Below are 16,656 nucleotides of genomic sequence, written 5' to 3' on the forward strand. Positions count from 1 at the left end.
TGGTATGCCCCTTGAATTTTGTATTTCCTTTAGTTTTATATAAATCTCTGTGCAATAATGTTTTGCTTTGCCTCAAGTGACAAGATTTGAACAAAGAATCATAGGATATGATTGAAGAAAGACGAGATTTTGTGAAAAGAAGTCTTTTAAGATTGTAACAACTTTAAGTTATCAAGATGGGAATCCGATTTATTGTCTTGGGTTGCTATTGATTTCTATGTGTGACCAGAACGAAAACATGAGCTTATCGTGAAAATTAAACACCCAAGTATAATTATGGCTCTTCTTCCTCTATTTTTCTTTTGGGGTAATGGCTTTTATTATATATTTTGCAGGGTTCTCAACAGCCAAGATCATTCTTTGGGTTTGGATCTGGTTCAAATTCTTGTAACAGAGGCCACCTGCACACCGATTTTAATCAGGGCCTTAGCTTTGGAAGTGCATCAATTTCCAGTTTGGGCACAAATGATAGGGGTTGGCTTGCTTTTGACTATGGCAGACGTCGTGGAAGGGGTGATGGTTCTTTATGCAATTGTAATAGCGCACTCGATATTCTTAGTGAGCAAAACCGTGGACCGAGGGCCTCAAAACCTAAAAGCCTTATCACCAATGAAAATAGTGCATCTGCTGATAGTAACAAATACAGCTCATCTACTGCAAAGACCCGTGATGAGTCTTACAACTGCCCGAATTTTGTCACAGAGTACAAGGATGCTAAGTTCTTCATCATCAAATCATACAGTGAAGATAATGTCCACAAGAGTATTAAGTATGGTATATGGGCCAGCACACCAAATGGAAACAGAAAATTAGATGCTGCTTACCGTGAAGCAAAGGAGAAGAACACGTGTCCTGTTTTTCTTTTTTTCTCGGTAATTTCATTATTAATTTTTAAGTCTGATCAGGGAAACAAATAATAGGGCATTTTTAAATTTTTTTTTTTAAATGATTTCTTTTTTAATTATTTAGAATAATTCAAAGTTAAACGAAGTGTAATAGTATATGATGTCACTAACAATGGAGGTTATATATGTGTGTTTGTGTGTGTGTGTGTGTGGAGATGAATGGTTGGAAAATTGTTGGTTTTTCTGGATCATTTCTCCTTCTAAACAAGTAGTCCTTAGCTCTACTTCTATTTCCTTCTCTAAGATAATAGTCTGTTGGAAGTGATGGAAGCAAGGGGTTGGTTTGTAGGAGGTTGCTTCCCAAGGGTCATGTTTAATATGTAGCATCATCACAGTGCAGATTCCCGAAAAAAACTTATGCTGGGATTGTTTGCACCACTTTGGTTTATCATGATTGAATTCATGCTCATTAGTAGTGTTATTACTTCAAGCCATTAGCTCAACCTGTGTCCTGCCTAGAGTCTCATTCATTTTCAGAGCTCATCCTAAGCCCAGAATAAAGGATCAGGGTCTTGTTGGCTGATGGCCGGCATTTGAGTTTCTGTTAGACCCATATGAATGTTGGTTGAAGCCTCTATCACAATTTTTGTTAATCTAAGAAATCATTTTATTTATTTATTTATTTATTTATCTTTGCAAAATAATCTAGCAAATCATTTTAGTTCTAACGAATTGAGCTTTGCAAATTTTCCTGTTATTGTGTACAGTTAAAACTCATTGCATGGTTGTTTTAGTGGTTGTATGATGTTCTATTATTTAAATAGCACTTGATATTTTCTGTATCACACACTAAGACTTGAGTGAAAAGTTGCTTGGTTTAAGTATGTTGACTTCAGCCTAAGGTTTATTTGTAATTTTTTTGCTTGTCAGAAGAGTGATTTTTTCATGCTTTACATGTAATTATTATGAGACAATTGAATACTTTATTCTAACTGCTTTTATAGCTGTTGTCATTGTCATTTAACCTCCCTTTTCTTGCCATTGCTTATTTTGTTTTTTGTTTTTTTCGTCTCTAGTCATTTCTTTCACTTATATTGTCACAATAACATACAGGTGAATGCTAGTGCCCAGTTCTGTGGAGTGGCTGAAATGGTTGGACCAGTAGATTTTGACAAGAGTGTCGATTACTGGCAGCAAGACAAATGGAGTGGTCAGTTCCCTGTCAAGTGGCATATAATCAGAGATGTTCCAAACAGCCAGTTTCGTCACATTGTGCTCGAAAATAATGACAATAAGCCAGTAACCAACAGTCGAGACACGCAGGAGGTACGAATTAAGTTTGAAATTTCCAAAAATGTTTAGAATCTTTCTTGAGTAATCTACTTGAGGTGGCAAGATCTAGCACTATTGTTTCAATAGATTCAAAATCTAAATTTTAAGTTTCCAAAATTTCCAGAAAAAAGGGATTTGATTTTATTCGACCTATTATTTTCTGTTTTAACTTTGGTCTGAGGCAGTAAATTTGATCAGGACTACTCCATCTCTGAAGTTGCTTGTTTGCGAATCTGTTTCTTTGTTTGCTTGAAATGTGATGAGGGATATTTTTTTTCCAAGATAACCATGGCCTTTGTTAGGGCTGCATGAAGAAGAAGGATTCATGTAGCTAACCCCATATGATGGGGCTTAAGGCTTGGTTTGGTTTGGTTAACCATGTGATAAGTGGCTCTACTTACTTTAGAGTGGGTTCAATTGACCCCACTAGATTTTGAAAAAAATCATTGAAATTCTATATTTATATATAGGTAAAATTGAACCCATTAACTTATAAAAATTGACCCCACTTCAATTAGCTTAAGAGTAATTGGAATTTAGAAAAAGAAAATGAAAAAGAAAAGAAGTCATTTCTATATTTATACAAACTCCACTACTTCTGAGTAGTTAATTGAATAATCGAAGACCAATGCTACCAGAAAATGTTATTACCCTAGCGAATTACGTTTTAGAACATATGTACTGAAATATGGTATACTTTCATTCAGTAAATTTAGCGATCTAAGGCGATCCGCAAAATATTTTTCCCATATATTTCTTAAAGGTTTCCTTTGGGTAAAACAAAATCAATTATAATGAAATAAAATCTAAGGCGAGTGAAGTTGGACATGACAAAATTAAAAAATGAGTCATAATGCTCATAAAAATTTGTTGCCACATGATAACCCCAAGGGGTTGGCTTGGTGGCAAGACCGTACGTCTTAGGAGGTGTTCTCCTTCAAAGGTTTAGGAATCGAAACCGCTTAAGTTCTAACAATTCTTTGGGGCCATCGGACTGGGAAAAATGTGACGCCCCAAAAATTGGGTACATCAGGGGAAATAATAACAAAGAAATACAGGGTCCTGCTAAGGCTACATACCCAATTATAAATAACAATACATCAGAATTTAATATCTTACAAATAACGTTACCCTAATTTTACAAATTACAAGTAAAAATAAAATTTTTTTTTTTTTTTTGGGTGAATAAGACATAAATTAAAGACAAAGGATATACAAGATTACAAGGGGAATACCCCAGGCCCTACAACAACTATACAGGAAAATCAGTAACCCAGAAGACCAAAAAGCTAACGCAAAGAGAAACCAAATCCAAAAGAAATACACACTGTTCAGCAGCCATATCAAGAGAGATAGGGATAATGAACACTGCGAAGGACAGCTAAAAACCGAGACCAAAACAAACCCATGGCATCACTAAACATCGGCACCAAAACCGAGAAACAGGAACGGTGAACAAAACAAAACCTGCTAGAGAATAGCCCAAAGCCGAGGGATGAACAGCCCCATAATAGCAAAACGAAATATAACCTGTGGACTACCTAATCCAGAACCAACAGTAAAGTAATAAAAACAAGATAGGTCAAAGATGGACCATTTAATTCCTAGCACACCCCGCTAGGATAGGTAAAATAGCTAAAGTTGTTAAAACAGAAATGAAAACAGCTTATATCCCTGATGAAACAACCAGCGGCGCATTCAGCAGCCAGCTTCGAGCCGAATCTCCCAAGAATCAAAACCAAGATGTAGACCTCCACTAGACAATATAGAACTTCCTGCCAGAATTGAGTAAACAAATCCATTAGTGATCCTGAAAGATTCCAGTAAAACAGATAACCACAATATATGTCTCACATCACTAAACCCTCAATAATCTCACATCACTCAGTTGGAATTTAGTACACAGTATATAAACTCTCATCACTCAACCCACACAGCAAAGCATTACTCCATAGCCTGCACATAAAACTTACAATATATATAAACATTAGATAAAACATTTATGAGAAGCTATTTCACTCAACCCACAATTCTGTCTGTTGTAAATTTTGGACTCACAACACTCAACCCTCACTGATCCAAGCACTTCTCATTACTACACATGAAGAAAACAGTTAGGAAATAAACACTCTGTTTGCTTACAATCACTCAACCCTCATATAGTGAACTCACATCACTCAGCAGCCCTCCCAGTGCCGAGAGCATGGGGCTTCAGGACAGTAGCAGGCAGATTCCAATGGTCAATGTACCAGTTGTCACCTGCATTTCTAGGAACATTTGTGATAGACAACAATCTACCCCGAACCAGTTGGACAATTATTTTAACCACCACTTCTTCTGGCTTGAATTCTTTGTTGAAAATTCTGTTATTCCTTTCAAGCCAGATTATATAAACAGAGCACAACAATGACAATTTGATGATTATGGATTTTAATGATCTTCTCTTAGTCTCTCTAGTAGCAAAGGGAATAATGCCAGGCCACTGAAAATCAGGCCACTGCACATTACATTTAGCTTTAATTTCAGTCCAGATTTTAGTAGAGAAGACACAATCAAAAAAGAGGTGAGAATGAGTTTCAGTAACATGTTGGCAAAATGGGCAGGTTGGTGTAGGAGAGATGCCAAATAGCTGAAGCCTGTCACCAGTATTAAGCCTCTCCTGGACAGCCATCCAAACCACAAAACTAGCCCTAGGGATATGGTAAGCCCCCCAGATTAGTTTATGCCAAACAACTTTATCAAGCTTAAGCCTCCAATGATTCCAAACACCATTAATAGTAAATTTCCCATCAGAAAGAGACCAAGTAGGTTGATCATCCAGTAGAGGGTTAGGTCTGCAACTAGTGGGGGTTGAAGAGATCAGCTCCCTTATTTCCCAAGAGTTGGGGACAGGCCACTTCCAAGAGTCCCCATCCATAATCTGATTGACCTTAGTCTCACTGTTAAGATTAGAGTCATACAAGATTCTGTCCCCAAATTTTTTCCATATAGGACCAAGAGGATGCCAATTATCGTACCATAAAAAGGTAGAGTCACCCCTACCTATTTTGTGGATAATAAGGGGAGAAATTTTATCTCTAAGAGCAAGGATCTTCCTCCAAACCCAAGAAGAGTTGTGGGGAACCTTTACTTTCCAGAAACTTCTGCCCTTAAGTAAATACGATTTAACCCACTGGCACCACATAGACATCTCCCCTCCAGAGAAGAGGAACCAAATATGCTTGGTTATAGCAGCCAAGTTCCAAACCTCTAAAGATTTAAAACCAAGACCACCTTCATTTTTAGGCACACAAATCTTATCCCAAGCAGTAAAAATAAAATTGGAATAGTGAAATGGAAAATCCGATGTTAGTCCATACCTGCTGCAGCTTCTCGAGCTGTTCCACAAAATCTTGTTGACCGATGAATTCTTTAGAACCTGGCATCGGATGCTAGGGCAAAAGCTGTGAGCTGCGCAGCCCAATAAGAACATCCAACCTCAACTTTCTATAACCCCTGCATAATATGAACCTAGTATAGACAATATGAACAAATAGAGATACAAAAGATAATTTACATAGGTAGTTACAGTAAGGAATACAAACAGTTACATCAATGCAGAGTCATAAACAACTATAAATAGCAGTTAGTTAGTAACACTTAACAGTTAGTTGCAACAGTGAGATCAAGGCCACTAGAGCCCCCCCATAAAGACTCATCCTCCCAACCAACCGTTAGAATTGAACACCAGACTATTTGAAAACACAACCCCCCCTCCCCTTTTTCTCTTTTTTTTTTTTGGTGGGTAAGTCATAAATTAAAGACAAAGAATGTACACATTTACAAGGGGCATATCCCAGGTAATACAATAAATCCAATACTATCCCTCAAATGGGGGTCGAGTAATAACAAAACAACTAACTAGAAACAAACCCCATAATTATGGGTAACCAATGAAAACACAACAATGGCCCTATCATTGCCCATATATCCTTTTGTCCCCAAGTTACCCCTACCATTAGAAATAATAGATAGGAACTTGGGAGAGATATATGGGCAAGTAATACAAAATGAAACCACATAAGTTACATAAGTACATCTTAAACACGTACAAACTATGAAGCACGGACCCCGACACGACACGGATACGCGGACACGCAAATTTTTAAAAAATGGGAGACACGACACGCTGGTGACACGTTTAATATATATAATTAATTTTATTTATTATATGTCATAAAATTATAAAAAAAATCATTAAAAGGTAATAAAATATACTAAATAACACTATTAAAATTATTAAAAATAAACATTTAATTGATTTAACATCACAAAAAAAATATACTCAAATAATATAGGCACAACTGAGAGAAAAAAGAAAATAGGAAAAAATAATAAAAGACAGAGAGACGGATCACTCGAATACAGAGAGGGATAACTCACTATAAAAGAAAAACATAACTCACTATATAAAAGAACAAATAAAAGAGAAGAAAAACTAAAATCAGACAGAGACGGTGAGAGAGAGAGAGAGCGACTGAGAAAAAGAAGAATGAAGAAGAGCAGCGTGTACCTTAACGAGCGACGACGAGACACGAGTGACGACTGACAAGGAGAGATGACCAACGAGGAGCGACGACCGACGAGGAGCGAAGACGAACGACGAGCGACAGGTCTCTCTTTCTCTTCTGTTCTCTCTTTCTATTATGTTCGAATCGAATTAGGACAGATATTGCTCTGTTTTTACTTATTTATAAATCACCTCCAAAAAAGTTTTGTACATTGTGAAATTACCCCCGAACGTGTCCCAGAAGTGTCTATAACGTGTCCGGAATGTGTCCAGATGTAAAAAAATTAAAAAAAAATTGGGACACTCTGTGCTGCATGTCGGACACGTGTACGGAGCCCTCGAAGAGGTGTCCATGCTTCATAGCGTACAAAAAACATAAATAAACACGCTGAAGTGTCCACCAAAACCATCAACTCTGCTAACCTCCTCCACAAGCTCCCAGTCTCTACCATGGATAGAACATGGAGTTAGATAAGCATCTCGCACCTCATAGCCATGACATTCATAGCCGCTGACAAAAGCCATGACAGAGGAAAAAGTATACCCCATGAAGGATCTTGATAAAGTCACATGAAGCTCACACGGTCAGTCACCAGAAAAAAAATTAACGGTATCGGAGAGTATAGCATAAGCCAGTAGCCACTACCGCAACAATCAAAGTCAGAGTCGATTCCACCATGAAACAAATTACCACATCCCCCAGTACCTACCTTAGCTAATCACAAAGCCTCAATCCCCACGGTAATGTCTCCCTCACTCCATGTCGGGAGTGGCTTAAAGATCACATCAGGATGGGTCACATAAAGACAAGAGGCAACCAGAAAAACCCGATAAACTACTCATCTCCCAGTCTCTAATTCGACTGATCATCAAACCACAATTCCCCATAGTAGTGATGCCTTAATCACCCTTGGTGGAGATGGTTGAAGAACAACCTCATATAGAATCACATGAGGATCACATAATCAATCATCATGAAAAATCTCCCTTTTGCTACTTTGCAGATCTTACCACGGATGTTTGCAATGATTATATACCGCATAGCGCCATCGGTGAACCTCAAAAGGGACAACCAAAAGAAAAAGGTTTTATTATCTTGAACCCAACCTTATCCCTCCAAAACAAAAAGGTTTTATCCTCCTGAATGTCTTATCTGGGCCGAACCCTATCTCACCAAAACAAACCACCGCATAGGGTCTGAATATGCCCATTCCATCCTAGGGTTAATGCGACAACCACTTGTGCAAGATTTAACTCAAAGGGAACACATCCCATCATCATTTCATTATCAAACCAACCATTCCAATTATCTTTTCAGATCATCACGAGTTAACGCAACCCATTACCACCCGATTAAGTTTCTCCTTTTTAAATTCATTATATTTTCGGTTAGAATAATGGATAATCATAACAGAGCTAACCAAAGCTATACGTCAGACAACTAAGGCATGATAAAATAAGTTTACAATATAAGCATATATGATATACGGAGCTAAAACACATAAGAGATATAGCATAGAGGTGATAATCCGCAATTAAGAATACTCACATAATTTCAAATACTTCTGCCAAAGACTTTGAGGAATTATTTGGACTATTAAAACAAATCTTTTAGACTTTACACAAAATCACACATTCCATACATACACCAAATAATGCCCTATTTAAACAAATTTTTATTTCATAAAGATTTGCTATTTTAATATTTTCTAAAATAGTAGGTTCAACTTACCAAACAAATAAGAAATCAAGTTATAATCACCATTTTCATGTTTTACATAATTATACTATCTAATCATGTTATGTCAAGAATTGTGGGTCAGTTGAGAAGAAGTTAGTTAGGTAGTTGGTTGAGAAATTAGTTATTCAGTTAGAGGAAGTCAGTTGAGAATTAGTTAGTTAGTTAGAGGTGTGAGGTAAAGAAGTAGTTATAAATAATTTGGGGAACTTACTCTCTATATTTCTGTTTCTTCTTCCCTAGCTATTACAAACCAACATATAATATCACATATATCATCATCTACAAATAGAGTAAAGAACAAGACAAAGTAGAAAAAAAGAAAGAGAAGAAAGGAAGGGTTAAAATATTCTTACTTCGGTTAGATTAGTAGTTTATTGTCGGACTTCTTTGTCAACCGTCTCAGTTTATGATTCTAACCGTTGGATATGCCCATCCTAGCTCCATGATCATCTTGTTGGAATTTCATGTTGATCGGACATGATCTCATTGTTAATCTTCCATTTGATTCTTTTGAATTTGTCTATTGTCGATCATCATCTTAGACTCAGAATTTACAGGATTTGAACTCCAAAGTCATCGGACCACCCAATTAATCTGGATGCACTAGGAAGCACCGTAGCACCATGAGCCGAGAAGCACCGGATAAAATTCAGTTTCATCTTCTCCAAACCAGCAGTGCGCACAGATGTTTCTTCCAATTTCCGACTTTGCTTCGACCCATCTTTCAGACTTCATATCTCCCTCGATTCTTATTGGTTTAATGTTCTTCTTTCACCAAACTCTTCTTCTCACTTCCTACTTCGTCCTATGTCTTTTTGCCTTCTCACTTGTCCCCTAATGGGTGATTTCGGCATGCCAAAAGTTGTTCGAAAACCAACTTCGAAAATTCTAAGAAATATCTTCAAATTTATTTCTTTCTTCATCATCATCCTCCCTCTTCTTCCTCTTCATATAGAGCACTGTGGAGAGTGGTTCTAAGTGGTAACGGAGTTTGGTGGCAGTTTGTAGTGGCGATGGTGGTAGAGAAGCTCATGGCTGATGGTGGTCATGACAATTGTGTGATGGTGATGGCAGTAATGGAACCTGGTTGTGATGAAGAGAAACATCTTCAAATTTATTTCTTTCTTCATCATCATCCTCCCTCTTCTTCCTCTTCATATAGAGCACACTGTGGAGAGTGGTTCTAGGTGGTAACGGAGTTTAGTGGTGGTTCAATAGCGATGGTGGTAGAGAAGCTTGCGGCTGATGGTGTTCATGACAATTGCGTGATGGTGATGGCGGTAATGGAACCTGGTTGTGATAAAGAGTGATGGAGGTGAGCTTGGTGATGAAGGGTGGCGGTGATGATGGAGCTCGTGGGTGGTGGGTTGGTAGTTCGGGTGGTGATGTTGAGAGAGAATGGATATATTTATGTAGATATATATAGGTGAGAAAGTACAAGAGAGCATGTGAGGGAGAGTTTTGGACATGGAGAGCAAGAATATGTTGGGCGGAAGTTGGGCAGGGATTGGGTTGGTTTTGGTACAGAAAATGCTATGTTTCAGCATAATTTGGTTTGTGAAAAGTATAGGGAAAAATATAATAAAAATACCAGAAAGTTCAAAAAATAATATTGAATAATAATAGAAAGCTAAAAGTATTTTTTTGAATAAAATTTTCAATATAAAAATATACAGACTATTAAATTCAAAATAATTTGAGTAATTATACAAAAAATTTAGGAAAATATGTTATTTTTTATAAAAATACGGGATTTCATAGAAAACCCTTGATTAAACGTGGTGCACTTGTGGGAAACTCTTTGCCGAGGGCCTGTGCACCCTTGGGGATTAGTCGAGCTTTGATCTGGACACCTCGGTGCCAATTAAAAAAAAATGTGTTGCCACATGATTAATTTTGGGGAAAAAATCTACATTTTTTTAGATGTGTAATTGTTAAAAGAAAATTAATCTTGAAATACTTTAAATTTCTCTAGTGTAATCAATATGAGTTTACTCTTATCATACTACATTTTAGAGCACACCACATTTGCATTCCCATTTCACATACTGAAATGATCAATGTTCTAGGTAACATAGTCTAAGACTATTGGTTTTTTAAAATTTTTTTTTTTTAATAGTTGAATATGTATGATTTTTATATGTATGCATCTAGAGGTATTGAATAATTTTATGTATTTTTTTTATTTTAATTTTATTTTAGTATAATTTGTTTTTTCCCTGGATGCTAGTTTTACTCTGATTTGGTAATATAAGTGTGATTTTTTTTTTTTTTTTTTTTTGAGATTTTAATGTAGGGTTGTATTAATTTTCTTGAATAAACTTTAGAGCTGCATTCTTTAGAACTAAAAAAATTAGTGCTCTTACTATAAAATTGGTAGAGATAAAGGGAAATCGTTTATTCATCAGTTTATTTACTTGTGAAATTAGATTTGTTTTGACCAATAATAGCTGCTATGGTATAAAAAACTTGTTCAACTATGATCAATGATTCATAAAAAGACGGATTGCACAACCAAATGGGAGATTAGTCGATTACTGATGGTCTGATTAGGTACTCTGAAAATAATATATTTGATAGTAATAATAGCAAGGAGATGATTTTGCAACAATTTAAATATGAAAACTTGCTGAGCTACATTCTCTTTTCAATGTCCCTCACAATCCTTATTTGATTTGTCTAGAGATATACATATATATTTTTTATATGCCCATAGTGGTGCATGATGTGTAGGAGGGAGGAGAGAGTATTGATCATTTGTTTATGCATTGCCCTATAACTTTGGGCTTATGCAGGACGTTGTTTTGGTTAGTAGGGCTGGATTGGATATTACCTTCCTTGGAAGAGTGTAGTTTGTGCGATGTTGGGAGTTATTTGGTTGGAAAGGAAAGCAAGAATTTATGAGGATTAAGTTTTGATGAAATTGGTAGTTTATGGGATAGGGTTTGTTATTTTGGCTGCTTTTGGGTTTCCTTGTCTCTTTGCCCTTGAGGGATTCCTTTGTTTTTGATTAGTAATGATTGGAGAGCGGTAGGTGAGATGGAGCTTTGATATTTTTCTTTTCCTTGTTTGATTGGGTGGATTTCTCATCCTCCTTTTTACTTTTTACTTTTTCATTTTATTTTTTATGTTTTTGTGGGTACTTTTCTTCTTTCCCTGTCAATAAAAATTTCTTTGTTGCTAATCCAAAAAATTTAATCAAAATATAGATATTGGTTGTTTTTTTTTTTTTTGGTTCACCCACCCTGATTGTTGGACAAGGCCATGATTTCTCAATATGTCAGCTTTCAGTTATAGGAACTACTGGCTTTACTTCCTTATTATGCCTGAATTTAGAATACTATTGCAGGCTAAATTGGAGCAAGGAATTGAAATGCTGAAGATTTTCAACAATTATGAAAGTAATATGTCCATCTTAGATGATTTTGAGTTCTACGAAGACAGGCAAAAAGCCATGCAAGAAAGGAAGGCCAGGCAGCAGCAGCAGCAGCAGCAGCCTAGCTTGGTGGTGGGTATTGGGGAAAGTGCAGGAAATGTTGTTACAACAACATTATCTAGCAATTTCATCGAACAGATATCCAAGAGTTTTGCTCAGGTTGTCCACTTGGAGGACTATGCTAAAGAAGGCTCAGATTCAGTATCAGTGACTGAGAGAACCACTGGTACTGCATCAGATGCCTCCATGACCAACGGACATAAACTTGAAAATGCTGCTACTGTGGTGTCCTCAACTAGTAAGACCAGCTAAAGGGTCCCTATAAGGCTTGCTGTTAATATATCTGTGACACACCACTTTTGATCATGCCTCTTTCTTGTTTTTTAGATCATCTAGTGAGGAGGGTGTCCTCTGTTCTCAGAATTATTGGAGGGCATCAGTGGCTTGATAATGGCGCTTGTATATTATATACCTGCTGAATGTCCCTTTTTATTGTAATTTTAGCTTTTATTTCTTTGTTTCTTATTCTTATTAATTTTATATTTCTTTCTGCCTTATTATTATTATTATCACAGAACGAGGTGGTCTGTGTTGTGCTTAGTATTTCATCCTTTAGACAAGTGACCCCAAAGCTTGGATAAGGAGAACGTTCTGTCTCTACTGTAGATTTAGATTATGAGCACAGAATATATGTTATAAAATTTATCTATTTGGATTTGAGAATTGGACACTCAAGTGATTTAAAAAATCTAAAATGAGGTGTTTAAGTTAAATAAATATTGTTAAGTTACAATTACTCACTAAATTTTCTTTCTTAAAGGTTAAGATAGATTAATTTGAGTTAAACTTGGCTAATTAAGCTAACGAAACAATTAGTGACTTAAGTTAATTAGTTCATAAAACAAAAAGACAGAAGGATGAAATTGAGAGTTAAACATTTAGTTGATTTAGAAAATCTATAATGAAGTGCATAAGTCAAACTAGTATCGTTAAATTATAATTACTCAGTACATTTTCTTTTTTAGAGGATAAATAAGATTAGTTTAAGTTAAGTTTGGCAAATTAAGCTAATGAAACAATTAGTGGCTCAAGTTAATTAGTTCTTAGAACAAAAGAGATAATGATAGAGAAGGACAGAGAAGGTTAGGGCGAAACTTTCTGCGTGAGAGTTAGAAAAAAAAAAAAAGAAAAAAAAAAAAAAGGAGAAGAAAATTCAAATTCATATTTTTGGATTTAGAATTGAACACTTAGTTGATTTAAAAAACTTAAAATACCTAAATTGAGGTGTTTAAATTAAACTAATATTGTTAAGTTATAATTACTCGGTAAATTCTTTTTCCTATAGGTTAAACAAGATTAGTTTGAGTTAAACTTGGTCAATTAAGCTAATAAAACAACTAGTAGACTAAGTTAATTAGTTATTAGAACAAAAGAGAGAAGGATAGAGAAGGACGGAGAAGTTGGAGAGAAACTTTCTTCTTGAGAGTTAGAAGAGAAAGTTAGAGAAAAGAAAGAGAAATAGGAAGAAAATTAAAGGGAATTTAAATTCATCATTTTGGATTTGAGAATTGAACAATTTAGAAATTTGGAAAACTTTCAATGAGGTGCTTAAGTTAAACTATAATTACTTAGAAAATTATCTTTCTTAGATGCTAAACAAGATTAGTTTGAGTTAAACTTGGCCAATTAAGCTAATGAAACAATTAGTGGCATAAGCTAATTGTTCTTAGAACAAAAGAGAAAATGATGGAGAAGGACGAGAAAGATAGGGAGAACCTTTCTTCTTGAGAGCTAGAAGAGAAAATTAGAGAAAAGAAAGAAAAATGGGAAGAAAATCAAAAGGAATTCAAATTCATCCTTTGGATTTGAGAATTGAATACTTAGTTGATTTAGAAAACCTAAAATGAGTTGTTTGAGTTAAACTAACAATTACTCAGTAAACTCTCTTTATTGTAGGCTAAGCAAGATTAGTTTGAGTTAAATTTGGCGAATTAAACTAATGAAATAATTAGTGATATAAGCTAATTAGTTCCTAGAACAAAATGGAGAAGGATGGAGAAGGTTACAAACAAACTTTCTTCTTGAGAGTTAGAAGATGAAATTAGAGAAAAGAAGGAGAAATAAGAAGAAAATCAAACGGAATTCAAATTCAACCTTTTGGATTTTGAGAATTGAACACTTAAGAGATTTTAAAAACTTAAAATGAGATGCTTAAGTTAAACGAATATCTTTTAGGTACAATTACTTAGTAAATTCTCTTTCTTAAAACTAAGCAAGATTAATTTGAGTTAAACTTGGCCAATTAAACTAATGAAACAATTAGTGGCCTAAGATAATTTGTTCCTAGAACAAAAGAGAGAATGATGGAAAAGGACGGAGAAGGTTAGAGAGAAATTTTATTTTTGAGAGATAGAATAGAAAGTTATAGAAAAGAAAGAGAAATAATAAAAAAATCAAAGAGAATTCAAATTCATTCTTTTGCATTTGAGAATTGAATACTTAGTTGATTTAGAAAACCTAAAATGAGATGCTTAAGCTAAACCAATATTGTTAAGACACAATTACTCAGTAAAATCTGTTTTTTGTAGGCTAAACAAGATTAGTTTGAGTTAAATTTGGCCAATTAAGTTAATGAAACAATTAGTGGCCTAAGGTAATTATTATTTTTTGGGTGGATAAGTCATAAAATAAAAGACAAAAAACTTACACCACTACAAGGGGCATACCCCAGGCCCTAACCAAGCACTATACAAGAAACAAAATATAAAACCATAAAAACACCTAGTCAACCCAATATAAACTGTTTAACAGAAACATATCTAAGTGGACAAAAGGAAAAGAAATAGAACACAATATTAAACTAGAAACCCAAAACATAATATCAAGTACCCAAAATGTGTTCATAGGCCGCATGCAGATTTGATCAGGAGCATGAACACACCCAATAGCTAAGGAACAAAAGTCAGAAATAATCACAAAATCATGTACCCCTGTGCACATCCCGCACGGGTAGGCCAAACTACCAAAATACCCTAAATAGAACAAACATAAAAGAAAGTCATTCTTCACACATGAGGCGCCTTTAGTAGCCATCAACACGAACACAACCAGCTCCAAACTTCGAATGAACCCAAAGTGTATACCAAACCAGGTAGCACCATCCAAAGAGATACTTCGCTGCCATCCCATGCATCCCGAGCAGATTTTAGACAATATAGTAAACCCTGTCATCCAGCAAATACCGAACAAGAATAAGCACTCCACAATCAAGTAACATTCAAGAATCAATAATAGTTTATAGTTAACATCACACATATATATGCTCACTACACTCAACCCACAATTATATATGCTCACATCACTCGAAAAACAATGCTCCATATACCTGCAAAAGAAATAAATACAGAGAATATATAAAAACATGTTAGTTCCTCTCAATGTGGCTAGTGATGTTGGGTTAAGTGATTGTTTAGTCCTCACACTATACTCAACCCTCAGATTATAAGGCACACACTCAGAATCCTGCTTCCCAATGAACCAAGTACCTATATCAATAACAAACATTAGGAAACCCGACAGTGTATATGCTAACCACCACTCAACCCACAATTTGTGAACTCTCATTCCTCACATCAGCTGCAGCAGGCTTCAACATAGTATTAGGGTAGTCTTCAAGAGCTAAGATACCATCTGTCAGTGTGGTGAGACTTCAAATTGGTAATATGCATTATCCTGAATCTAACTATATCCACTATACACTTGATAACCACCTGTTCAAGGACCATATCCTTACTAAACACTCTATTATTCCTAGCAATCCACAACTGGTACACAGTACAAGTAAATGCAAGCTTGGTAATAATATTCCCTAAAGACTTCCCTCTCACAGATTTATCAATGAGCTGGATCAAATCATTCCAATGGATAGATGGCCAATCAACATTTATTGTACCTTTAATGCAGGACCACACCCTTTTAGAGAATGGACATTCAAAGAAAAGGTGGTTGTGGTCTTCACAAGGGTGCTGACAGAAAGCACACTCAGCAGATTGGGTCACACCAAATATTTTCAACATGTCTCCCGTGTTCAATCTGCCAAGAATAGCCATCCACACCACAAAGCTCACTTTAGGGATATTGTGAGGACCCCAAATTAATTTAGACCAGTTCACTGGATCAAAGTGTTGTCTCAAGGAATTCCAAGTGGATTGAATAATGAATTTGCCATTAGCAACAGGACACCAACTAACATCATCAGACTCACCAGTAGGGAGGAAAGTGGAAGGAGTGCTATCAATGAGGTCCATAAGCTCCCATGAAGATGGAAAAGGCCATCTCCAAGTAGTGCCCTCCACAATCTCACTAACCTTGGCACTATACCTAGTACAGAATCATACACAATTCTAACCCCAAATCTATCCCAAACAGACCCCATAGGGTGCCAATTATCAAACCATAAAAAAACTCTAGAACTATCTCTCACCCTATGTTTGATTAAAAGGTAAATAATAGACCTAAGAGAAATGATTTTTCTCCAAATCTAGGAGGGATCATTTGGCACCCTAACTCTCCAAAAGCTTCTACCTTTGAGGATGTAAGACTTAACCCAAAGGCACCAACCTAAGGTAATTATTACCTACAACAAAAGAGAGAATGATGGAGAAGGACAGAGAAGGTTAGAGAGAAACTTCCTTCTTGAGACCAAGAAGAGAAATTTAGAGAAAAGAAAATGAAATAGGAAGAAAATCAAAGG

The 16,656-nt window shown here is 35.7% G+C and overlaps 2 protein-coding genes across 7 annotated transcripts in view; one reads left to right on the forward strand and one right to left on the reverse strand.

Moving 5' to 3' along the window:
• ECT5 (evolutionarily conserved C-terminal region 5) overlaps nt 1-12,428 on the forward strand; it is a 51,990-nt gene extending 39,562 nt beyond the window's left edge. For all 6 annotated transcript variants that reach the window (XM_082925316.1, XM_082925318.1, XM_082925320.1 and 3 more), the window contains 3 exons: nt 336-872; nt 1,959-2,171; nt 11,817-12,428. In XM_082925316.1, the coding sequence (XP_082781442.1) occupies nt 336-872; nt 1,959-2,171; nt 11,817-12,215 (1,149 nt within the window). In that variant the 3' untranslated portion in view covers nt 12,216-12,428. The remainder of the gene's footprint in view (nt 1-335; nt 873-1,958; nt 2,172-11,816) is intronic.
• Nucleotides 12,429-15,261: 2,833 nt separating this feature from the next.
• On the reverse strand, nt 15,262-16,338 carry LOC114267115 (uncharacterized). Its single transcript, XM_082923427.1, has 4 exons — nt 16,334-16,338; nt 15,663-16,283; nt 15,511-15,610; nt 15,262-15,288 (listed from the first exon to the last, which is right to left on the reverse strand). Exons 1-4 carry the CDS (start codon nt 16,336-16,338, stop codon nt 15,262-15,264), a joined length of 753 nt encoding a protein of 250 aa, XP_082779553.1.
• Nucleotides 16,339-16,656: the final 318 nt, after the last annotated feature.

This window comes from Camellia sinensis, chromosome 4, assembly GCF_055761805.1.
Source record: "Camellia sinensis isolate YWXY chromosome 4, ASM5576180v1, whole genome shotgun sequence".
Lineage (NCBI taxonomy): Eukaryota > Viridiplantae > Streptophyta > Magnoliopsida > Ericales > Theaceae > Camellia > Camellia sinensis.